At 38.0% G+C, this 27,118-nt stretch overlaps 1 protein-coding gene across 3 annotated transcripts in view; it reads right to left on the bottom strand.

Annotated features, from left to right (window-relative positions):
- Window positions 1-23,448, bottom strand: part of CUL2 (cullin 2) — a 55,703-nt gene extending 32,255 nt beyond the window's left edge. For 2 of the 3 annotated variants that reach the window (XM_063324473.1, XM_063324475.1), the window contains exons 1-6: window positions 23,303-23,448; window positions 20,127-20,265; window positions 13,998-14,100; window positions 11,997-12,091; window positions 6,781-6,886; window positions 1,913-1,995 (exon numbers count right to left, since the gene is read on the bottom strand). In XM_063324473.1, the coding sequence (XP_063180543.1) occupies window positions 1,913-1,995; window positions 6,781-6,886; window positions 11,997-12,091; window positions 13,998-14,100; window positions 20,127-20,245 (506 nt within the window). In that variant the 5' untranslated portion in view covers window positions 20,246-20,265; window positions 23,303-23,448. Of the gene's footprint in view, window positions 1-1,912; window positions 1,996-6,780; window positions 6,887-11,996; window positions 12,092-13,997; window positions 14,101-20,126; window positions 20,266-22,715; window positions 22,900-23,302 lie in introns of those variants that run through there. The other variant, XM_063324474.1, reaches the window with a different exon arrangement.
- Between the last annotated feature and the right edge of the window lie 3,670 nt (window positions 23,449-27,118).

Raw genomic sequence — 27,118 nt, 5'->3', positions numbered from 1 at the left:
GCACCTCTGATAGATGTAGCTTATTGATACCTGTTCCTTCAAAGACATTGTTTAATCCCTGAATAGCTGAACTCAATGCTAAAAGACATTTAGCATCCGTTTGCAGCAAATTCTTTAAAATTGCCTCTTACAAAATGTACTGACCACTGGAATCAGATCAAAGAACAGCAACAAGCCCATAGTTACATGCAAAGGCCATCCTCAGAATACCTGTAGCAAGCCCAACATTTAATGATACCAGCAAGAACAGCTATAATAAGTTCTCTCTTATAGTTCTCTATACAGTTCGTTACATGATAGGCAGATTATTAGACGTACATTTTGAGAAACAGAGTTGAATTAACTTCTTTGACATCACACAGAAAAAACCTTAATAAGGGGGGAAAAATACAGACCCAACCATTACAGACAATGACTCAAGTTTTAAATAAAAACTTTCCAAATGGTTTAATAACAAATAATGTCAACTTGTTACAGTCTTAAGATCTAACATCCCATGGAGCCAGTGACAGTCTTCATCTAAATACCCTTGTGAGGTCTGCAGTCAGTCTCAAGGTATATACATACCATTACTTGTAAGAGGCATCAGATGTCTGTTGAAAACAGTTTTAACACAGATTTCCACTCCCATCCACCAGTGAAATACACAGATTGACTAAAACGAGCCTTCAATGTCACTGTGCTTAATGTGACAAAGCAGAATCTTCTTCACCATAAATTAAGCAATATTAATTTAGTAAAAATAAACTGTTATAGTAAACATATGGATAAACCAATATTAGCACTGGTTACAAAGGAAGCATGGTTGAACAACTGAAAGCAAATAATTACTTCCTGGCTTCAGAAATACCACCTGAGAGGGTCACCATATCAGTTACTTAGTTGTCAGAAATGTAATTCAGGAAGGAAAAAATAAAGTTATAATATTATAATCATTTTTTTAATGCCTTATAAATACAACTTTTTTCTGACCAAGTGCATGTTCAAGGAACCTCAATCAGCCAAATTACCTCACTCTCTCAGTTTACCTACACTAGCCTGGTCACCTGAGTCAGGCACGCAATCACGTTAAAAAAAAAAACAAAACAAAACAAAAAACCAAAAACCAGTCATTAGGCCATTGCAGAGCTACACTACACAGCAGTAAAAGTGTAGAAACTGATGGAACTTACAACTATACACAAGGTCTGTAGTATATTTCAAAATTTCTGTTTATTCATAAACAAACAGATCCTTTTCTAGTTAAACAGTATAAAGGCTTTAAATCAAAACTTAAAAAGCCCCAAGCCCTGTAACAACCTGGATCTTTGTTTAAAAGTAACAAAGTTATTCAGAAATAAAATAATAAACTGACTCAAAGTGCAAAAAAATTATTATTTCCATTTCCTTCAAGTAAAGCACCAAGAATGTTAAGTGAAGTCACTCATCTGAACAACAGAAACCCAGAACCTTAGTCTTCCTGGCAGATAAGCAAGAATTGTTTTGAGTCGCATACAAAGCGACATAACTTTTCTGGCTTCAGCAAATCTTTGCATAAGTCCCAGTCCTTAAGATTACTGACAACACAGAAGCCATAAGCAGTCAGTATAAGGTGGAGAAAAATGCAAAAGGCATCCTATGGTACCTGGAGAATTATATTAACTACTCCCCAATCCCATGGATAAGAAGGGTTGCTGAAACAGAAGAGATCACTAACCTCGGGTTACAGTGCATTAACTATTTTCTTTTCAGAGTTTTTTTTCTACACATGCAAACCACAAGTATGTAGATACAAAGAGAGAAGCTGATAGAACACCATCACCAGGTAAGAAGCTGCCTCATAAAAGAATTTGGTCAAAGTCCCCAGACTTTTCAAAGTAAAAAGTGCAATACCCCCACATTGTGTAAAAGCAAAAAATAATCAAGCACTCACTTTTTTATTTCTCGGAGGAGCATCCGAATAAGGATGGCCTGCAGTGGCTCAATCATTAATTTTCTCCACATATCAAGAGCTAGCTGTCAGGACACAACACAAGTTTACATCAATAAAAAATACAAAAAAAACCCACCCAAAACAAACCCAAAGATGATGCAATTTCACATTCAGGGTTTTAAGAATTAAGTTGTTAGATACCCTCTTCTTTCTCATTTTAAAATTCTTTTGTGTCAATCTCCCCCAAGCTTTGTCAATATATTAGTATATTATTTTGTCATTTTTCTTCTAGAACATCTGATTGCATACAAATGAAGAACACACATATCTGTACACTAGCAGTGTCAGACCTAGAATTTCTAAAAAGGCAGTGTCTGAATGCATGCTACCCAGTCTGTATGCTTCCCACACATGTAATAGGACTGATTTATTCCTTGGTGCCACTCTCAGGGATTCTGAAATGCATACAAGGGCCCTAAGGCAAGTGGGTTATGAGGGCAAATTTTGAGTGTACATATAAACAAAACATCTGCACAGTAATAGGCAGGTAACATGCTTTGCCACCCGAAGTGTTTGAACGTGTACAGACACTGGAATTTCTAAAAATTATAGCAAAATAAGCCTCAGATGACAAAAGGGAATGTCTCTTGAACAATTTGTTAGAGATCACAGTCAAGGATACAGAACCCTTGTACCCAACACAGAGAGAGCATCTCCAAACTAAGATGCATACAGCTTAAGCAAAGTCACTGGCAAGCTAATATTTGACTTAAATGGAATTCAAATAGTGTCACTCTATTCCCAATATATCATTAGAGGAATAAGTCAAATGGACTCAAGTATCCCAAACTCTTGTGGGTGAAGTAATTGCTCACAAAAATACCATTTTTAAAAACACAACTTCAATCATTCAAAGGAGTTTTTATACGTAAGTCAATATCAAATTTAAAGCCCAAAGTGGATAACATGATCCCTCATATACCCACACTCATTTGAGACCTCTAAAAACACCTACCGGTGAGTAACAGACTGGGAAAAAATGAAGTGCCCAAAGTCAGTGAGGACAGCAGAATATTGCTGCTAAGAAAGCTTTGACACAACTAACAGGTCCTTAGCTGTAAAAATTAAAATATTGATCAGGTATGTCTTAACTGAAAGTAGGCATCTGGCTATCGACTAGGTATCCAATCTGATCCACTTTGTGGAATAAAATCTTCCTTTTAAAGAGCAGACAAATGAACTTGCTCTGTTTGTCACAGCTATCCCATGCTGTAATAAAGGGTACAGAAATCTGGGAGGCAGTGCTGACCCAACTGCATCATAAGCAGGTTCAAAAGAAGAGGTAAAGGTCTGCTTATAAATCAAAAGACAGATAATCTTGTTAATTCAATGTTTTCTTAGGAGTCATTTTCACTGCCTTGCCTTGTGGAGAGCAGTAGCAGAACAGTTAGAGGAAAAGAGTTTCCCTAAGACATAAGGAACTCATCCAGCAGAGAATGCTGAAAGAAGCTAGCTCTGGAGGAAAAAAAACCCAACCAAAACAAACAAAACCAAATCTGACATTTTGTGGCTATGAGAAGAAGGGGATGACCTCAGGTGATTCTATTCTGCAATGCAGTCTCTGAAATGTGGTCTCTAACATGAAACCTCTCACATATGATCTACCAGTCTGAAACAGCTTCAAGTTGCCTGTTGGAATTTTCACGTCAAGTAAAATAGACAGGTCAATCCAGCAACTTGATGTATTAGTTCAAGAGACTTTTTTTCTCCTTGAAGAGAGGGACTGATTTTACTTCTCCATGTAGATTGATAACACAGAATATGGCCGTTTTCTCCATTTTCCAGAATCTGTTACCCCATGATGGGTGAAAATAAACAGAAGGCACATCTTAACCACCTTCTATCTCAGGGCTCCCCACAGAATCACTGGAAGCTCAGAAGTTTGAAATTGGTGATAGGAGCTCACCTCAGAAAGGCAGTGTCCTTCAGCATGCATTCATAATTTATGGACAGAAAAAAAAATAATAATCTCTTGCAAGCACTGGCAGACTACTTTCATCAACTGATCTCATCCCGTTTTTTTCCTAGTACAAAATTACTGAATGTCTGGAATGCTTATCGAGATGATAAACTGTTTGAAGCCATGCCCATACACATCACATAGCACGTCCGGTCTCTTGTATGCACCTACTGTTACACACCGCAGAAGAACTAAGCAAGCATGTACTCGTTTCAAATTACTGAAAAGCTCAAAAAGTTTCATTAGCACACAAGAGTGATGCTGAGACAGAAACTGCAGTACATAGGAAGTACAGTTTTGCCTCTACAAATACTGGGCATTATTTCTGTAACTTCACACTGAGACTGAAGAGAATTATATATAGAATAAGCACGTTTGCTCCCTCCATTCTTAAGTGATGAACAACTGAAATAAAGATTTTTGTCAAAGCCCCTAGTGCAATCCAAAGAATAAAAGATAGAATCCTAAACTGGAATAATCATAATGAAAGAGAAAGTGCTTTCAAAACGAAGACTTAATAAGCTTGGCAAGTGCCTTGTAGGTCAAGAGCATGAACTACTTTTATTTCTGGGACAATGAATTCACCAAAATCAGAGCTGCAATTTAATGCATTAAACTACTCGAGTGTAGGACTCAAGTCTCCATTCCTTTTCAGAGTAAAGGAGTAACTGCCATAAATGTAATCCTACATCAGTAATGAACTGAGATTAACTTTACTGCCTCAAGATCCAAAGTTTACCTCCCAATACTACAGATTAAAAATACAGTATTTGGTAAAGAGAAATGGAGGGAGTCTTGAAGAGTGAGACAATGAAAAACTCATTAGTAGATTTCCAGACATCATCATCCAAACACCTGAAACAAAAAACAAAGGCTGCCAGCTGTAGTTTAAGAATCTTGACCCTCCCCATAACCTGCCTAAATGATGAGCTATGGATGTTCCATCCTAGGAACCACTGCTGGGAAGCCTGAAGAAAAGTGTGCATCATTGTCCTTCTGCCCCGCATATGATTCCATAAACATGAGGAAAACAGAATACTCTAAAAAAGCTGAATTATCAGGTCAGCTGTTTGTTATTCTTTGGTAAACATATCATAGGGCAGAAAGCTATGGACAAAAGTTGCCACTACCATCCTTTGGGTGATACCTCAGAATGGAGTAGCACACTGTAACGGGGAAAATTCATTAATACATCAGCATCACCCAGCCCCAAGAACAAGCCCTGACTATTCCCAGCCCCCAAAGCAGCTGAACCACCAGTCATTCACACAGACCTAAGGACTACCTCAACAATTGTGGGAACAGACTCGGGTAAGTCTCAAGTCTGCGGAAACGAGGAATAACGTTCATGCAATTTTGAAAATACCACAAACAGTACAGCAATATGCGCTTCCAAGCTCCGATAAGCCTTTACAAATGCCACTGATTGGCAAGCCTTGGAGACTTGTGCAGGTAGACAAGAGAAGAATTTCCTTTCCTGAATTGCCTTGACTTAAAGTTTATCATGTTTCTGGTGGGTTTTTTTTTCAGCCTATCCCCATCCTGTCAGAGGATTAGCAATTTCAACTGGCAGCACTCTCTTCATCAGCTGGGTAGCTGGGTCAGAAGCACAGAAGGTGCTTCTTCATGCATCACAATCTCTCCTTACTCTTCACTAAAGGCAGCAGAGATCTCTTACTTAAAACAATGAAATAAAAGAGCTAGAAGAGTAATCGTTGACAGGTCAAGCTCTGACATTAAGAAAAAAAAAAAAAGTTTTCTCTAGCTTTCCAAACTGAAAGAGAAGAAATGTTCACTTGCCTCTTAGAGAAAAAGGCCAATGTAGAGAGGAAAGGAAAAAAAAAACAAACCACAAACCACAATACACCACTACATAATGACAGAATAAAATGAATTCTCCAGCTAACAGTGTGTATACATACAGACACAAAGCAAACAGATACACAGACAAGCATTCAAAAGAAAAGTTTCTACTCAACTGTATTCAGGATTGTGGTTTTGTTCTGATTCAGACTGAAAAGATGTTTCCAAAATCTTCTTAAAGACATACTGAAACACTTTTTTTTTTAAATTTGAAAGATTTTTTTTCCTGTAAAATTGCCTTTTTATTTTACTTTCTTATATTTCACAGTAAGAGTAGCCATGAAGTAACAGAAACAATGTATACTTCACATCTGTACAGCGTGGTATCTCAGAATGTAGTCCTACTGCTGACAATTTTTTTTAGTCTTATAGGTAATTAAATATTATTCTCAGCCTCTGCAACTTACATTAGTAACTGTGTCAATACCCTGGTGCTTAACCCAAATTACTACTTTTTTTTTTTTAAGTGATAAGCCCTCTCTACATGATACTTTTCTGCACAGAATGTCTACTTTTCTTTCAAAATTTCCATCCAAGTTGCTACGATAGAAGTACAAAACAGCTTGCATTAGAAAATAAGATGTTAGGAAGTCTAATCTCAAAAAAAAGTTGTTACACTTTGTGATATCAAGAAATTACCTAAAAGTAATTTTTCATGGGTTTCCAAAAACAAAAGTATTGCTTCTTCAAAATATTTTCTAGATAGTGGTGTCATTAAGATTTTTTTCAAGGTGGTGTCTATTATCATATTTTAAATTTAAGTTCTCCAATAGTTTTCATATTTGCCCCCCCCCAATCCTTTCACCATATATTTCTACATCAAAACTGTAATCTCATTTTACAAAGGGTTCACTGCTTATGTCTCCTACTGTATTTAACTATTCATATCCTGTGACACAGAAAAGTCAAAATGTAAAAGGACAAAGCTCAATTTGTAGCGCTTCTGAATACCGTTGATATCCACTCCCACTTCCAGGATACCTACCTCTCCTATTTCCATCAATGGTTCATTCATATCCACCCCTCCGTAACCATACTGAAGATCAGCTTCAGTCAATTTGTTCTTCTTAATAAACTGTGTGTTGAGGTACCTATAGAAATAAAAATATTCTAATTAAAACAGGCAAAAGTTAAGTTGTTTTTTTCTTGTTTTAAGTTGTTCTTCCATATCACGAAAGATAACCTCTTTTAACCAATGCCATTGCTATCTGTAGGAAATTCTTAAAAATATAAATTACTTCAATTTAAAAGACCTTACACCATATTAAAACAGTACGGTGTTAGTAACTGAGATATCAAACAGTAGCCTGATATATCACCATCAGCATTTTCTTGGTGTGCAATATACTTGTGCAAGTATCCAACCTTTCAACACGCACAACCACATTACTCACACTCATGCAAAATAACTGCTAAATTCTAAGACGTTCACTAGCATTAGAATGGCAGTAGTTTATTTATTTTTAGTGACAGAAAAGCAGTCCTAAGTAGCAGGTATTTTTAAGTACAATGTATTTTCTTCTACCTGTACTGTTCATTACTTGGCATTTCTCAGACAGTGTCAATTTTTACAGGGCCCATTTTGTCAGTTATGATCCCTTACTCAGGGCGCAGTAACTAGCAAACAGCTGTATTACAAATACTAAAGATAAGAGAAGAATTTGCAGAAATTTTTTAATTAACAGTTATAAAGAAGATATGTTATAAATATTTTTTATTTTAGTATTTACTATTATATACATTGTTTTTATAAAGAACATAAAATGGTTTCTGCACAAGACCTGACAAAACATCCCTCTAAATTCTCAGTATTCCCTTAAAAGAAATGTAATAACATTTTTAAACTGAACCCTTCTCCTCCTCTTTCCCAGATAACTGGGAAAAGTATTTCTAATATATTTCATAACTACACTTATAATTTTTTTTATGTTAGTGCTTAAATAAGGTAACTAATTTTTAATTCTTTTTAAATTCCAATCCAGCTAGCAGTTTTGAGACACCCAGTTTCAGACTCTGAAGACAGTCAGGTTACTGAAACACTTTAAGAGATTCAGGCTTCAGAGACTGCACCAGATTCGTGACACTTTGGGCAGGAAGGCAAATGACAAGCAAAGAAGAAAAGGAGGAGCACACTATGGAAACCTGTGAACTTGAAAGAATTTAGGACACCACAGAGTCCAAAGAGGGAAGCCTTGTGATACTGCAGTGGTGACAAACTGGAATACAGCAGCCTAACCTACTTTCAGACTCCAGAGTCTTACAGAGTACTGTAAACTGATACCATCAATAACCATCATCAATTGTAAATGCAAGTCTGTGTAGAAGGCTACAGGCCTGCCATTTCATATAAAACTTGTACGGACATCCAGAATAGCTGGAACACAAGCCTTAAGCAAGCATGCTCCTTGATACTTCCCACCCTCCCCATGTGAGCAAAGCCAGCAGGTGCCATTCTGCTTTTTCCTGTTAAGCTTGCTAAAAAGGAAAGACCTACGTTCTCCTCATTCACACCCTCTTCCTTCCATCAGTACATGCCTTCTCAACAAACCCAGACTGGGCAACCGATGCATCTTACAAACAAGGTAGCCACAAGTAAATATTTAACCTAGATCAGGTACCCCTGCAAAAACCTACCTGATTCAAGCAAAAAGGGGGTGGGCAAGAAGCGGGTCGGCAGAACCACTCATGGCAAGAGCTTCACCACAATCTGCCTCAAAACCAAAACCAAATTTGCCACATTTCCTCTCCCCTTTCCCTACTTTTACCATCAACTTCTAGAACCAAGCAAAAGCACAAGCAAACAACCACAAAGGATGTGCAAACAGTATAATCTCAAATCTTTTTTTAATTAAATTTCAAAAAAAAAATTTTTTTTTTTTTTTTTTTTTTTACGACCACTTTTGAGTACCCAAATACAACAGATCTGGACAAATGGAAAAAGGTCCAGAGAAAGCTCACTGAAATATTTAGGGTGCAGAGCATGAGACATACATTAGACAAACTTTTCTCAGAGGAGCACAGAGAAAAGACAAGAAGCAATGGGAAACAAGTTGCAGTATGACAAATTCCAAACAGACATACAGGAAATTGTTTTAGAATGGGAATAATCAAGCACTAGAACAGGCTGCTCATAAAGGCGTCAAAATCTCTGTCCTTGAAGAAGCTCAGAATTTGACTCAACAAAACCTTAAGCAACTTGGTTTAACTTTGAAGTTAGCCCTAGTCTGAGCATAAGGATGACCTTCAGAGGTTTGTTCACACCTATTTGTTTTTTTTTAAATGCTCCAATGAAAACATGCAATGGTGACTTCAGAAGAGCTATACTAAAAGCAGCAGAACCACCGTGCTTTATATAAGCAGAATGCTTGAACATGTCTAGCAGTGTATGCACACAAGCGCTCAGCACTGGAAATTTTCATAATCCACTATCTGTTCTGATTCACTCAAACACAGATGAAGTATTCACTGGTTTACAGATCTGTAAAATAGGGTTAAAGTAATCTACCACAAATTTAATCCTGAAAGGGAAGGAAGATGTTTCACATAAAAGTACAAAAGGAAAAAGAACTAAGATTAGGCTAAAGAACTAAAAATTACTATACATTAATATACTGGTATTATTACAGGTGTTTAAAATAAAAGACAAAAACAAACAAAGCAAAAGCTGAACTATGTGTGTTTATTTTTCAGGATTTTATTATGAGCAGATTTTAAAACTTCAGTTGTTTGGGTTGTGTTTTTTTTTTAAATAATCATTTAAGTTAATTTAAGTTTGCTGGATAAGAAAACTCTCCAGTTACCCGAAATAAAGGTACACAAAACAGATTTTTCACAAGTAGGATTACCTACAAAAACAATTACAGCATCAAGGCACTGATAAGCCCCAATGTTCAGCATTGTTTTTATCTATTATGTTTATCATCAGAACTAAAATAAACAACTGAAGAAGTTTATTTAACACCAGGTATTCCTTATGCCATCAGTTTTAGAACCTTGGTTTAACCAAGCACATAGAGGATTTTAGTTTTCAAACTGAATGCAAGTTTGTTTTTCTAGTAAAATGCACCTGGGGGCTGGGTGAAAAAAAAAATCAAACCAAAACCAATAACATAGAAAGAAATCATTTGACTGCGTTGCCAGTCACATGATGTGTCTCATGTTTTATAAATTTCGCTCAGAAGTATAGCGTCCACATTTTAATAGTATGTCAAATATTACCTATCAGGGTAGAAGGATTAAGAAGCAGAGACATGAGTCTACTTAAGTTTGAGGAACCTATTTAAAAATAACATTAAGATCACTAGCTGTAAAGATTAATCCGTTTTCATTGTTGGAAGAATTACACAAGTTAGATCCTGGGATACAACAGAGTCAACTAAATTATGGTACTTTTTTGAGAGCAGGTGTGCAAGTAAGAAAAGAACTCCAATAGCTTTATAAAAAACAGAATACCTTCTTATGGTCTTCAGAAGTACTTTCACACAAAAAATTCTCTCAAAAAACCCCAAAAAAGTGCCATAACATGTAATGAAGTGTTTCTAATGCATGAAAGTCATTATGACTACTAATCAAGCACTGCGTTATTTCTTGCCTTCATGTGAGAGGGTCTTTTAGTTCCCATTACAATGTACTTTTTTTTTATTGAAGTCATACCCTTTAGAGACTTTTAAAAGATAGTATATGACAAAACTCAGAATTCCAACACAAAGAAAGAAGATATAACTTTGTGGTAAAATTACTTCCAACAAGATACCTAAAAAGTACATTTTCTGGATGAAAACACCGTATGCAAAGCAGGAAGAAGAGTTAGAATGGGCAGAGCTGGCACAAAATAAATAACTTCAGAGTTTAAGAACTCGGCTTCACTGATATATGAATACCACTCTACTGAGCTTATATATATTTACAGGTTGGTTCAAGTGCATAACAACTGTTGGGGGAAAAAAATGCCTAAGCTTGTTTGAAAATAAGACAAAAAATCAGGTTCACACTGCTGGAGAAGTACTTTAATTTGTTGATTTATGACCAGAAGCACTCAAGCGTTCAGAAAATCTGTTACACAAAGCAGAATCAGTGAGATTCATACCCATTAAATAGGATTCCCCCACCCACAGTCCCGTATCAACTCTCCAGTTAAGTCAGTGAGACATTATGGAACTAAAATTTGCAAGGCCAAGATGGATTCCACCACATTTGTTCCCAGTCTGCTAGCAGTAATTTAATGGGTTCTACTACAAGATCACACAAACATCTCTTAATGTAATAGTAAAGGTCATGAAATCCTTTGTAAATCCTCACATTATACCATCAAATAAGTACAGTATTAACAGTGCCCCATAAATTATATTTACCTGCTGGGTATCACATGCATAATGGACGTGTTGAACCTACAGTCAGTATGGAATTAAAATCCAAATCCTAGTAAATCCAAAGTCACCTCAATATAGCTATAATTCTAGCAACTCATGAATGAGTGAGTTTTATATGCTTAAGCTATCACTAGTAGCAACAAAACACACTCACAATTCAGGAAACAGTAGAAGTACAAAAATAACAGGGGTTAGTTGTGTTTTTATTTATAGACTTGGCTGTAATCTACTAAAGAAAAAAACAAAACCGTAAAATTGACTGCCTGTATACAGTCTATTAGTTTCTGAAATTCTCAGAAAACAAGGGGAAGTTTTCACTCCTCCTCCAATCACTGCAGTTCAAACATTCACCTGAAAAGAAATGAGCCAGAGAGCACATAGCCTTGTCTGAAAGCCTCTTCTAGAAGGGAGAGCTCTGTTTTTGCCAAGGTATGTGGCTAAGCTTTGGAACAAACCATGCTGCTTCAACTGGACACCAGTACAATGCCATCCTTGTAGAAAAACACCTAGGATTATGAGCTACTTCACTGCAGGGTTGACTAGCACCAACATACTTGGCACCGCAACATCAGAAACAGAGGTAGAATACATTAGTAATGAATGAACAGTAGGAATCATCTTAGATAATTACTTCAGTGGTAAGGAGCAATGCACAGAAAACTTGTTGGAGCATTATTCCTTTTTTCTCATGTTCTGCTACCGTAACTATACTCTCTCCAAAACTGATCTGGGGCATACTCAGCTATTGCTCTCTTTAAACAACATTCTTAGACTTAAGCGACAGATCACTGTAAACATTTCAAAAGTTTAACTACTAATTTGCAAAGCTTACCTGTATAAACAGTCCATATAGTCTGCCCCTTTGCTATACTCCTCCCAGTATCTGTGATACATAACCAGTACTTGTTCTTCAGCTTCCAGAACTCTCTGTGAAGGAAGACATGCACCCCCGCTAAAATTAGTATGAAAATAGCATACATACATAGGAAGTTATAACAGGATTATCATTTTGGAATAAACACCACAGATTCAAAATTAAGACTACATCTAAGCTTTTACTGGTGTAAAAATAACTTTGTTCTTTTTAAATACAAAAAACCCCAACTTCAGGTGTTGTGGCTGGCTTGCCAAAACTTTGTAGTATGAAGATTTGTTAGTTTTCTGGTCATTGCAACAATCTCTGTAACATATTATTTTCTATTTGCCTTAGCAGAAGTACTTGCTTGAATAAGCACAGTTCATATTCTCACTTCATACTGGTGGGAGAACTCGCATAACTATTCCCTCACTGACACAAATCAATTTTAAATTCATGCAGCCACACGCACAGTGGAGGAGTTGCCTAACTAAAACCACTTAAAATCAGTATGCCTTACTGGTTACACAAGCCCTTATACTTACCAAGAATCCTGGAATAAAACAAGTTTAATGATGTGCAAATACATGCAAACTTAAACACGTCTTAAGTTCTGTAAATCTAGGCCCAAATCTTTTGCAGTTTAGGAGAATTATCTAAGTTGCTGATGTACTGAACTTCTCAAAATACATTAATACTTCAAAGGAATAAGTTCAACAATTTAAACAAATTAGTATGATTTATGAAGGAGGATGAGATCCTAGGAAGTCAGCTATAATTCTCTCTAGAGTACGTAATTTTAAATTCTGGCTCAAGCTGCAAAGAAGCCTATGCAAAAATAATGTAAAAGAGGAAAGCTAACAGCCAAAACAGAATCGAAAGTGCTTTCCTTTGTAGTATGAATTTTACGAAAGTTTTCCAACGTTATTTCAAAGACAAGTGGTGGATAGCCAATTTAAAAAATGCATTTATGCTTTCCACTACTTCCCACAGCTTCTCCTGTGCTGGCACTTGCCTGATGATGCTAAGTGAGCTCATCCAGCTCACTAAATAAATGAGGAAGAATTTTTATGGCTGTTATTTGCCAGTTTAATGAACTGATTTAGTCTACCAAGGCATCAGAGGTATCCTCTCTGCAACCAGTGGAACTACCTATTAAGATACCCAGTCCATCTTGTCAAATACACAGATACCCTAAGCTCAAAAAATAGCATCAAGCCATTTAGCAGTACTATCCAGAACTTGCAATTCTTCATTCCCTATACAGACACCAAAGACAGGCAGGCACCTTATTTAAATCTACTTCTCTTTTTACTGACATACAAGAAGACACTGTTCATCAATCCTATAAATTCAAAATGATGAATCAAGATTCTATTGAAATCGGCTGCCCCAGCTGGTGAGACAAAAGTTAGTTCACAGCTATATAGGTATACGAGTACTGTTATTTGTCATAATAAATAATTTGTCATCACTTCCTCCCCTCCCAAGCATTTTTGTTATTTTATTTCTCACATATTTCAGAAGTTTTCTTTAGTATATACAATCAGTTTCCAAGACAACAGAGTAGATACTTTTACACTGTAACATAAGGCTAACGACAAACTGTATTACATTTGGAAAATGAAGACATTTCTGTAACTTGTTTTATTATAAGCATTCAACAGAAAAGAAAGAACTTACTTTTCAAACCAATTAATATTTTAGATAAACCTTAATTGTTGGCTTAAAAAGAAAGCTCCTTCTTTTGTGCTGCATATAGGCAGATATCTATATATCTGTCTACATTGTTTTGTGTGATGTGCGTTATGTATATCGGATATATAGATATAAGTTCTGCCTCTAGAACTCTGTCATCTGTGATTTAGTCTCATAAAATCTGCATACCTTCATACATACAAAATAAATAAAACCCCTCCCTAAAGTCAAAAAAGAACAAACAATACATATATGTACATCAGTAACTGCATAGGTTACCTTGTGCAAATGGCGTACATGATTTTCCAAAAAAATTTTAGTCTCAGTATAAAGTCTCTCTCCAAGAGGTTCAGGATAGGCCACACACAAAGCATAAATGTCTCTGGGCTCAGAGTCAAGGTTTGTACCTGCTTAAAGTGTAAAAACTTATCAATAAAATTTAAGATTTACAGAACCTTTTTTTCCTCACACACACAAAAAATAAAATGGATCATTTTCTGAAATTAGTATAAGTCCTGATTTGTGAAGAATCTAAGTTTTAAGCATCACTAATAAATTTTAGGTAGTGGAAGGTGAGAGCATGTTAGAGCTAAGATCCCAGAACTTCTGGTAGCCCCACATTGACACAGCTTCTAACACTTATTTGCCACCTATGAATAATATATGATTATCTCAAAGTGAAAAAGCAGCTTTCATCCAAAATTCTTCCTCTGTATCTGCAGCCAATGTGAAACTGAGTTTCTTTTCAGATAACGGAAAGAAACACTAATTAGGTTAAGAACATGATTAGCCAAGTATGGAGCAGAGCAAACATGAAGCGAAGCTGACTTCAAGATTTCCTCCCCCAAACCAGTCCTTGCATATTCCCCCCCAACTCCATAGGTAAAACAATTTTGTGGGACACTGGAAATTAAGTCATCACAATGGTGGTGTGGATGCAAAAACTTTATTCTATTTTTAACCATTATTATCACTTTAGTAATTGTGTTTAGATCACAGCCACACAAAGCAGTTATACTCACTCACTTAAATGGGCAGCAGCAAACAGTTAAACCCCTTAAGGTCGTTTGTCCCTGAAGTATCCCACAAAGCAACACCTTTGGTTTGTAAGGTTTATATCAAGTTTTTAAAAAGACACTTTGTCTTTTAAAAACTTTGTCAGGAACAGAATTTATGATTAAGAACTTTGCTTTCAGAGAAGTCAAGCAAGGATTAAGTGAAGCTTCAGGTAAACAACTGTGGGAAATAAACTTGTTCTGCAAAAATTATTTAAAACATCATGCCTATCTACTAAGTCAAGGCACTTTATAAAGCCAGCCATGCTAAAAAATAATGACTTAGTATAGATTACTTTTCAAGGTAAGCTCTTTAATTAAGGGAAGATGAGATCTGCTTTCCTCTAGTTTACCTCAAGAAGCACATGCCTGCGTAAAAGAAGGTAGAAGACATAAGGACAGTTGACAAGTCACCTGCTTAGTCTATAGTCAAGCTTTCACCACACAATTTTTCCCAAAAGCATGTTTCATTTTTTTATATTGATGCTACTCAAAACAGAGAGGGCACTGATGTAGGACAACTAAATGGAAAAGCGCCTTTATTTGGCAACTAGAATCTCAGAAAGCCTAATCAGAGTCTAATCTTGAGTACAGTTATTTCATCCATACAGATCATCTTTATCAGAATTCTCCTCAGAATGTCAAGAGCATTAAATGTAAACCTCAACAAACAAAACAGGCAATAGTCACTGCTTTGTAACACCAGCTAGAGTTACATTACACCAACTAATAAAATTATGACCAATGAAATACGAAAAAAAATTATTAAATTAGTAGCAAAGAATGAAAAGTTTTCTTAAACAGATTGTAAAGAACAATTGGTGCTTTTGGGTTTTTTTGTTTGTTTACTTTTTGTTTGCGGGGGGGGGGAGGGGTGGTGGCGGCATCCTCAATATCATTCAGATCACAAGCACCTTCACTATGCAAATATATTTCCGTGATAGTCAATTCCAGAATTAGAAACCTTTGTAAGCTACTCAGAAGGACAGGGGACACAAGTTAGAGGAAACAGGCACTCTTCACCACAAGAAAATAATAATGGCAGCTTATCTGACAAAAGCAGCAAACAATTATCTCTGAATTTATCTAGCTTCTGTACCCTCAGCTTCAGTTAAGAGTCCAGATGACGTGACTGTTGTAAACAAGTTTCTTAGTTGTAATAAACCTATTTAAGAACAAAACCGGTATCTGTGCCCCTTCATGAAGATGCACATCCTCCAAACTTGCCTTTCCTTATTCTAGAGAACAGTCAAATTTTCTTGCAAATGAAGAAAGCTGAATCTAGTCTTCTGTCTTGACATATAACACTCAGTTTGCATACCTGCTGAAATTAAACTAACAACTTAATCACAGAAGTACCTCCACAGGCACCTCACAGGTTTTCCTGTATTAACGAAGTGATAAAAATCAACACTAAATTCTACTTGTTTGATACCCATGTTTCTCTGTATTTCTAAAAAAAGAGCTACCATGAGTCTCAAAAACACGTAACAGGGCAGCTTTGCTACAGAAAGTTCACATTCTTGCTCAATTTGTACTAGTTTATTCATCTAACTATATCTTTCAGTCCAGAATTCAAATTGAAGTGTAGCATTCAAAATATTGTGAATCTCTTAAAAAAAAGAAAAACAACAACAAACAAAAACCCAAACAAACAAAGCCTTTCAGGGGAGATGAATCATTAATCATCACTGGTATTTTACTACATAAACGCAAAGCACATTTCTTCTGTGCTGCTGTCCCTTAGAAGATCAGGAAGAAGCCTTTACTATTCAATAATTTATTTTTAATGGTGAAAGCTATCTGTCCTTCCAGTTCAGCACAGTTTTGCAGGGTAAGAAAGTTCAAAGGAAGCTGAAGGCAAATTGCTGCTTAGGGGCCCTTCACTCTGTGTTGAGAACAAGAACATCAAAAGTCTTGTGTGATTTAAGTGCTCCAGTAGTTGCTATTTGAGGGGTATTACCCAGCAATGGGAAGCCAAAGCAATTCTAAAATAAGGAAAAAAAAAAATCACCATCAATAAGAAAATACTGTATCCAAGGCCACAAAAGCTCACAAATATTGCCCTCAGGGTTAGAAAAGCAGCTAGTTAAGACCATATATTAATGGAAGGTTTTGAATAAGTTTTCTCTAGAAGACTAACGTAGAGCTTTTGGAAAATTTCTGTCACGGCTGGTCTTCCTCTACACCAGAATCAAAATTCATACAGTACTTGAGGAGTCACAGTCATAAGAATCATGATCATATGACCTTTATTTACTCTTCCTTCTCTTTGGGATGGTTCTTATATTAAAGATACATGTTTGTAAGTTTCTGGTTCATCATAGGATCTGTGTAAAATAGGGATCAGAGGAGGGAGAACAAACATGCAGAAAACCAGAAGAAAAACAGATGTCCATGTTGCATACTTTTGAAATAATCCTATTTGCAGTATGTCTAATTCCTCCCCGGGTATTGCTCATCCTATTTATTTGGCTGGTGTAAAACCCAAGACAACAGGAAGATCCTGATGTTCTAACCATTGAAAAAAGTTCTACTGCTAAAAGGTAGTTATCAAAGTACAGAGGAACTACCACTCTCTAATCAAGCTTGATCACGCGTTTTAACTTAAAGAGCACTCGCCAGCCTACTGAAGAGTTAGAAGCAAAGTCTTGAAAGTTATACAAAGCATTCATAACAACCAAATTATTGTAAATAACATCTCAAATAGAGAGATATAACTGTCACTCATTTACCAGACAATGAAACAACTTCAGAAACACTTCTTTCTGCAGAGAACCTTAAAGGAAACCTGAAGGTCAAAGGTGGCTCAAGATGACTCACAGTTTAAATAAAGTGACATATGGTCTTTCAAGTGATCTTTTCCAGAAGATTTTAACTCTTACACAGTTGTGGTTCTGAGCCCATTGCCATTCTAGCATTTCAAGTTTGAGATATAAGCTATATTTAAAGAATAAGCTATGTTTAACAATAAAATTACCATGAGAGTTACAAAGAATTACTATATTCAAGACAAACAAGCTCTGAGGAAGTAGTGAGGCAAAAAATAGTTCTAGAAGTGGAATATGCACAGTACAAACCTCTCAACCCTAAAATACCATTAGTCTGCATGCACCATTTGATATCAGCTGTCTCAAGCAGCACAAGAGAAAACAAACACTTCTTAGAATACACTGCGGCAGACTGAAGTCATGATTCTTTGCTGTATCTTATCCTTTGTTTCCATATCATTGTTTCGACTAATCAAATCATTTGTCACCTTTTTATTGTACTTATTAAGCAGTAAGAAAAATAGTTAATATGACGTTTCCTTTAAAATCCCTGCAGATGTTTAGAAACAGATTACTCCAATTAAACTGAATTTAACAGAGAATGAAAAGCTAACAAAGAACAAGACGTATTTTTTAAATGCAACATCTTCCTAAAATGTATCATTAAATTAGTTTTCTTTATATATTTAAAACCTGTAAAAAGCTTACATACCAGCTGTACAGAACTACCAGTTTCACCAAGTTGTCGAATACTCAGTGAGCGGTTTGCGTTAAAACACAGAGTTCGGTTAAAGGTAGCAGAAGTACTAAACAATCAACATTTATGCTGGAAGTTACAAGTCACACAACCTCCTCAGGCCATTCAGCCATACAGAATAAGCCAAAAGGCTCTTGCCTGTGCCAAATTAGGCACTAATAGCGCCACATTCCAAGGAATGTAATTAAGAGATGATAGTAAGTAAGGTCTTAAGAATTACATGCCAAAAGATTCTTCCAAGACTGCTTCCAGAGCCTGCTATTCATAAGCGTTCCCTTTCTGATGTTCAATCAACTGGAGTAAATCCCAAAAGAGGATCAACAGCAGACTTGCGTACAAGGCCACCACATAAGGAGTTCTAAGTGAAACAGTGTGATGAGAAGAATCAATCCAAGTTCTCACTCAGTTATTATTTTAGATTTAAATCTGTTTTAGGTGCCTTTGTTTAAACGTTTAGAGCTCTAAGCTACAGAAGTAATCACTTGTTGAAGACTGAAACATGCAATTCTCAAAAGCTGCTTAGAAAGAATGACTATAGCACAATTTGTCAGCACATAAGTGCACAACTGATTAATTCAAAAAGTCTCTAAGTTTTGGAGTCATTTGAACTTGACTCCAAGACAAGGTGAAGAGTCATGCTCCCAGAAATTAATTACAAAGTTTTAGAATTAAAGAACTCCTTAAAGATTATTGTACCATATTGCAGAAAAAGGCTCCACAAGCAGTATGAGCAACTGTATTTTTCTTTTATGTATTTATACACATGCATGTATTCAAAACACTGGCACATGAGAAAGCAATTCTGAGAAATTGTAACACATTCAGAAAGAGACTTTAGAGTCTAGCTCCTGCACACAGAATAAGCTTATGCTATTTAAAAAAAAAAAAAAAAATCTACGTGTAAGAATCTTACCAGGAGCTTCTTTTTCCACTCAGAAGAATTAACAAATCAATAAATAAGTCTAAGCGATTCTTCTCCCCTATAATTAAACCAAACTCAGTCAAATTGCTGTGGAACAGCTGCAAAGCCTCCTAAAATTCTCTAATTATTCACCACACTGTAATGGCTAACGAATACATAGACACAGGGCACAGGGTTAGAATAGTTACACTTCTTTTAAAAGAAGTTCACTGAAACTTAAATCTGTAAAAAAATTACCATTCCATTTTACATGTAAAAAAGCAAACCTTTCACTACAACAATATATGTACAGCTGGGACTTGAACAGCAGGACCACAGATCACAGTTAGAGGAGTAATTATTTTTAAACATAGCTTAACTGTCAGGAATAGAGAGGCAATAACAGTGGAGGGAATGGAGGAAGGCTTTTTTATACACCCTTGCCATAGAAATGTCTATTACGGTAGTCATCAGTACACTTAGAAGTGTAAAGAAGAGGGAGACATCTCTAAACAGAACAATCTCACCACACCCTGGGCCCCCAAATTTAAAGACATGCATTCTCTGTCTTAGGTGCTTCCCCTGCTACACACACTTGGGCATACAGGAAAAACTCATTATCAGGACAGGGGAAATTCAGTGCCTGTACTTTTGCGAACGGCTGTATCATAAGCTAAGTATTAGAGCTACTAAAAGTGAGTAAAACTCAATCCGGCTTACTTTTTATTACTGTGGTGATTTTCACACAGAACACTTCCCAAATACACAGAATTCCCCATCCCTTTCAACATATCCATTGACCCACAGGCTTAATAACAGCTACAACCTTACAACAAGTTTCAGATCGAGACCACTGAAATTGTTCTATAACGCAAGCCTACTCTGTGCTAAGCGCATTAAGTCAGATTTTCACTTAAAGGATACGAGAAGCGATCATTCCACGTTGCTCTTTCAACATAATCCAACATAACAACAGCTTTAATTGTTGTTAGAAGTTTGTTCCATGTTTCATCAAAGTCAACTACTCGTGGTTTCAAGGACATTGTGGGGCTTTAGTGTTAATCTGTAGAAGAATTAAACATGTCAGACAACATTGCACAATCATAAAAAAAAATACATTTCCTTTGAATTTTTCAATTTAAACTTTGTACACTGTTGCACCACCATGATACAACACCACAAAGAACACCCACCCTTGCTTCCCCACCCTCCAAAATCAAGCTCGCAAGTCCTTATTTTTAACATTATGGAATGGAACATCAATGTTGCATGAATAGCCGATAACATAACACCAATTAATTTAACAACATCGTGCTTCGTAAAGTTCATCACCTTACCAAGCCGCCCATTTAACAGTGCCAAATGAAGAAAACAACTTTCCTGTAAATTTTTGTTTGTTCACTTTTAGGCAAAGATTGTTTCAGCTGTATCCGAGAGAATTTTGGGCAGGAATACACTGAATGTATTACCAGAGTATTTGAAATTACTACTGTCAGTTTGTAGCCTGCGTTCACCTCAAGCTTTCATGAGACATTTTTGGTGTTGTATTTAAAAAGCCACAAAACCCGAAAGCTTTGATCAGGATGACAAAGAGAAAACGCATCTAAACACAGAGCATTATGCAGAGCTTGTGCAGCTTATTGCATGGTGCAGCAGGACAAATAGTGAATTCTTTCAAATAAGACACGGCTTGAAAATACGGAAGCTGTGTTAATAATTTCCTATCAAAAATACCGGAAGGCATTTATCGAACAAAAAACATTAAATTACTGAAATAAACCCAGGAAAAAAGTAAGGTAATTTAAAAAAAAAGAGGTCCCGAGAGACACAACTGTGATGGCCTCTTCTTTGTTTCTATTTGTCTCTGTCCTGTGCACCTAATCTAGAAAGGACCTGATGTGTGACATTCCATGCACAAAGCAAGTCTAGTTCTTGCTCAGGAACATGACATTGTAAGACTAAAACAAAAAGTGGAAAGAATACTCCTATTTTCATTTTAAATAGATTGGCAAGTAACTGTTAACTTGTCTCCACAAATTTTCAAGATCACAAGGGAAAAAAGAAACTAGTAAAAACCAGACTTTTAGCACAAGAGGGACACCTCTATAACAGCGGGAAAAAAAAAAAAAATCAAACATCATGCTAAATAAAATATTTAGCAACCAGTGTACTACCTTAACCACTACCAGCTCTTAATTTTTCTCAGGCAGATTAGCTCTCTCAAACTGCAGGATATACAGCTTCTCAGTTTAAGGAAAAAAAAAAAAAAACAAACACACACCCAAAAAAACCCCAAACCCAAAAAACAACCAGATGCAACTTTTACACCCTATGCATGCTAAATGTCACCCTGACTAACTAACCAAACTCCTTAACTGCTAATTCAGGAACCGCAGAGTGTTGTTCTCCTCTACCTGCAACACAACAGCTTCCGTTTAAAATGTAACCAATGTATTACCCAACCCACATGTGCTTTGATTTCATAAAGAAACTGAGTAGCAGCTAAGCAATATCGAGGAAGTGGTATTATCCTAGGTTTTATTAACAGGAAACTTTTTTAAGAAGAACTAAAAGCTCAGTAAATTGTGCATAAATATTTTCAGTTCAGAAGAAACATTTAAGTTGTTATATTTGCAACATGGCTATTACCACTTTTGGAAATTAAAAAAAAAATCTTCAATCCATGTATGTTTGTTGTAGCTTAGCACAGAGAAAAATCAGTGACAACCGACAAAAAAGAAACATATATCCATCAAAGAAAGTAAGGTGAAAAACACAAACTGATGTATGTTTCAGAGAAACACGAACGGCAATAGAAGTAAACAGCAGTAGAGCTCACTTTCAGGAAAACAAAAAACAGTAGTCTTCTAAAAGCTCTAATATTATTCTTCTTCTGGAAAACCCAAGAGCATTTTCAGCTGACCCCAAGAGAAAATAATCGTGGTCCACAAGCATTTTAACAATGCTAAGAAGTTCTTGTGGTAGTGAAGTCATACCTAGCATTACGTTATAGGTTGCTCTCTCTGAAGCACACTTGCTATCTCCAAGGTAAAAGAACAATTCCCTTCACAAATAAACAAAACTGAGGAGAGGGAGGAAAGGTGAAGAAAACATCCTCCCCGCGATACATCCCACAGAATCATTAATGCTGTGTTTATTATCACCAACACCTAATAATATGTATGGCAATGTGCATCCACATACTTACAAAGGTATTGCAGGATTAAATAGCTTAAGACAGGGCTGACTGTTACTTGACATTCTCTTACAGCTTTCACATCGATATGAATTTATACTTGCTTTGCACACACATTAACAAATACAGTATAACTTTTTCCTGTAAGATGCTAGGGTTTGGGGGTTTGCTGTGCTTCAGCATCTGCCGTGCGCAAGCTCACCAGCTTAGAGTACTAAATGTCTCGGACTGATACAAGTAACTTCCGTGGTAAAAATTATAGTACAGCACAATATCTACCCTAGGGTTTATGCTACTCAGGGGGTGGGAAACCATACCTGTTTGACAAGCCCTAAGGTAAGCAGACATTGTTGAAATGTATTTACACACGAGGATAACGAAAGGGTGTTGCTTCCATCACCTCATTCTTTAAAACACACCGCCGTCATACTCAGTATATTTGTTCGCACAAATAAACGTAGTTTTTTTGGCCAGCGTCAAAACATTTCCCCAAGTTTCCAACCTGTTTAACCCCCTCAAGAAATAACACAAGCTAATAGGTGGGTGAACAGCCAAGGGCAGGAATACCCGCCTCAACCGCGTACACAGCCTTCCCTCCCCCCCACCCCCCAAAAAAAACCCAAAAAAACAAGAGCGAAACCGGGCGGAGGCGAGGCGAAGAGATGACCGGGCCCCGCCAGAGAACCCGCACCGCACCCTCCCCACAGGCAAGGGCAGGACGCGGGGCAGCAGCCGGGGCCGGGCCGGGTGCGTGTGGGGGCGCTGAGGCCCTGCCTCCCGCCCGGGCCCGGGCGGGAGGCAGGGCCTCAGCGCCCCCACACGCACCCGGCCCGGCCGCCCACAGGACGGTGACCGCCAGACTCCCTCCCCTCATCCCGGCGGCTCCCCCGGTGAGGGCGGTTACCTGGCGACAAGGAGGCCTGAGTCAGCGACGCCCACCCGCCGGCCTCCCTCGCTCCTCGCCCTGCGGCCGCGGTCCCTGCCCCGCTCCCCTCCTCACAGCGCTGCCATTACCCGAGCCGCCCGCGCCCCGCCCCTCAGCCCGGCGCCGCCACTGACGCCGGCGGGGCGCGGCGGCAGCCGCTCCCACCGCCACCTCCCCCGACCCTCCGCACCGCTCCCTCACCGCACCGCTCCCTCACTCCGCCGCCACTGGGCTCGCCCCACCGGCGACAGAATGGGCGGCGGCCCACGGGTCCCGGCGCACCGTCACTTTTCTGACCCCCCCCCCCCCCCCCCCGCCTGAGAACAGGGGCTTGGTACAGCCCGCTCTACGGCAAGCGCGGGCGGCCTCAATTACCCTGCAGAGCGTCGGCGCGGGGCCGCACGGCGCATGCGGCGTCGGGCACACTGCGCACGCGTTGCGCCTCCATTGGTGACCATTCCCTCGTCCGCGCATGTGCGGCACACTCCGGCTGGAAGCGGTAGGGGCTGGTCACCGCCCGGCTCGAAGTGGAGTTGTGGCGGGCCGGCGGGCGGGACAGATAAGTGCAAGCCGCTCCTCCAACACCCTGTGCCGGGGTGTCTCGGTGCCCAGGGCTTCGTGTGAGGAGATTCCCGTGTGCCCAGACGGTGGAGGTGTCCCCGTCCCGCTGCGGAGGGAGCAGGCGGCTGCCGAGCTCACAGTGAGGACTCCGGGCCGCGGGTAAACTGCTGCCGGCACCTGCTGGGGAGAAAGAGGCGCCGTGCAGCGGCAGGGCCCGCGCCCCGGCCTTGTCCGCCCGCCTGTGGCTGCTGTCTCCGCAGGGCGCCTGCCGCCGGCCTTGGCGTCTCCTTGGCGGAAAACGGCAACAAAAAGTTCTTAAGTCGAAATAACCGAGTAAACCCACTGTGGAGACAAAGTAGTTTAAAGCCTTTGCACGGGTGTTTCCCGTGCGGGAGATGGCCTGTGCCTGATGGGAGGAGTCAGGGCTAAACAGCCATCTACTGCTCGGAGGGACCCGCGGCTCCCGTTCCTCTCGCCTCTTGCTGGCAGTGACTGAAGTCTGCCTCTTTCCATTTTGCAGGAAAACGTGAGCCTGTTTCCTGAGGTTTGTCCCAGAGGCAAAACCAGCACGTGGTTTAAAGCTGTCTCCGGTTTTTATGGCAGAAAGGCTGTGGGACTGACAGAGGAGAGGAAGGTTCTGAAGTACATCAGAAAACATGTAAAACCATTAAAAGTTAGGTGCAAAAATGTACCTTTTTTATCGATTTACCATGGCTCTACAAGCTGTGTGTCAGAGGGATAGCTATTGTAATTCATAAGAGCAGGAGAAATACATCTGGTTCCTGAAACCTGTTTCTCCTCCCCTTCTCCAAATGAACTGCGGGTTAATTTAACTTGCAACAGAAACTCACACTTGAACTTTCTTGTGGCAGTTTCCTCTGTCTTCCCTCTGTAAAACTGTTTTTCATCTTCTAATGCTCCTGAACCCATCCATTCTTATATATTTGAATAACTTAAAATATTTTCTTTTTAGTAACTGTATCCCTTATGAGGGTAAAGATTGCTCTTAAGAGATCCTTTAACAGACAATTACTAGATTACAAAGAAATAAGTAGTACCTCCTTAGGTTATTATATAATCTCTTTACTATTTTTCCCTTTGGTGCATGTGTACCATTATATCATACAAAATACTTTTAAGTACGTACTTTTTATTTTCTTTGTAAAAGGTATCAGTGTTCAGAAAATCTTAAAAATAGCTCACTATAAATAGCTAATTCACATTGTTTTTCTTTTCTCTTAGGAAGTTCAGGTATGTGAGGGATAGGAGGACAATAAGAAAATTAACCATCACTCAGAAAAAATATGAAATTTGGAATAGTAATTACTAATATAATTGCTGCATCAGCCAAAATATAACACATTTATAATTTTGATTTCTTTTTTCTGTTATTTGGAGTATGGTTCCTGCCAGAAGAAATCTGTTTGATTTCAGCACACGCTTGTTTATTTAATTACGGAAATGCCACACAGCTGTTCTTACTATGCAAGAGAGTTTTCATACCTGTATCCTCCTTTTCATGCTACTCAAGTGCTCCTGTTTTTTCCTTTCCAACTGACAATAGCAACATTGGAAATACACAGCTGATACAGTGAAGTTGTGTTCTGAAAAGTGACTGAAGATTCTTTTACACTTCTTCTCATAACTTCCAGAACAAATTTCTTTGGGCCTGGATAATAGCCAGAGATGTATTTCTACATTTCTGCATGAATAGAACCACTGACTTCAAATTCTTAAATATCTTTTTTTCCTTGATTGTGGAAAAATATTGCTTAGGCTGCTTTTTTATTAAAGGCCAAGTCTGGTTCCACAGTTCTGCAAAAGCAAACTTAAATATGTCTTGAATAAAAAGGCACTTTGTTAGAAAACAGAAAATGAGGTTCTAAAGACATATAGTAAAAGTGCTCTGTAGTCTACATTGAATATGAGATTGTCACAGTGCATATTTCTGTATCTTTGTAAAACTGTATGTAGGTATCAGGTTTACATAATTACGGTACTCCAAAGTATCTTAATTCTATGTATATTAAAAAAGTATCACATCTAATTAACCTTATTTTTTTTTTAAATATGACTATTTTAGGCTCTCAGTTTGGCAGGGGTCTTCACATGGACAGCTGTAAAAATAAATTGTCCAAAATTATGTAATAACCCGGCAATTACATCAGCAGGTAGTCCAGCCCATCAATGGTCAGTGTTCATGGGATCAAAAGTCTGAAGTAAAACCTCTGAAAATCATATAGTGTGGATATCAAGTCCTCAGCACCAACAGTTCTTTTCTACAGTTGTGTCACATTTGTGAGTGTAGATGCAGACAAAGAGCAGCAAAATACAAAAATGTTTATGATGTGATAAACACCCAGAATGTTTTCCGGAAATCTTTCTGTCCATTCACTGCAGAGGTTATTTAGTACACTTGCCTTCAAGTAGTAAGCAATATTATGGCGATTTTTTTTTTTAATATGCAGTTAAGGAGATTCTGAGAGATGCTAATTCTGCATCTACAAAGTAGATTTCTAGAGCTGAGCTAGTCGTTTTAGATCCCCCTTTTATATTGAGAGAAGCAGGCATGTCATTAACCTCATTTACCTACATTATGATGGGATAAACAGCATCCAAGGCTCTGTTACAAAGTGAACCTAGTGAGACTGGTTCAGATAAACTGCACCTTAAGTGTTTTGTTTTGAAACATCTTAAATATGAGTACAGATTGCTTCTCTGAGTATATTTAATAGTGGCCAGACTTTAGGACCCTCTAGTACCTGCTGCTAAATATAGCTGGTCCAACTTTGTTCCTGTCAAAGTGGAATAGAACCTTATGATTCATCTTTTAAAATTTAAATTTCAAATTTAGAAAGTACTGGGGGCAGGTTTTCTAGAAGTGCCTAAGTGACAGAAGCATTCAACCGGGCGAATGGAATGTCAAGGCTACACAGGCTTTACAGCATTTCACTGAAAAATTTAAAACATGTTAATGTGAAAGGTGTTACATAAAACCTACGCATGTTAAGGAGGTTCTCCAAAAATGTCTCTGCATCAATATTTATGTTTTATTAAAGCTAAAAAAAGGATCCATTTAGAGTATAGAGCCTAAGGATCTACAGAGACATAGTTTTATGGAAGAGGGACATTTATTTCAGAAAGCTCTCTATTGTTCAAATCACTCAAAACTCATACCAAAATAATTCCTTTTCCTGCTGTCACATCAAGCCCTTATCCATTTCATTTCCAGTG

The sequence above is a fragment of the Chroicocephalus ridibundus genome, chromosome 2, assembly GCF_963924245.1.
Source record: "Chroicocephalus ridibundus chromosome 2, bChrRid1.1, whole genome shotgun sequence".
NCBI classification, from domain to species: Eukaryota; Metazoa; Chordata; class Aves; order Charadriiformes; family Laridae; genus Chroicocephalus; species Chroicocephalus ridibundus.
The sequence above is the reverse complement of the archived record's forward strand: the minus strand, read 5'-3'. Positions and strand labels throughout refer to the sequence as shown.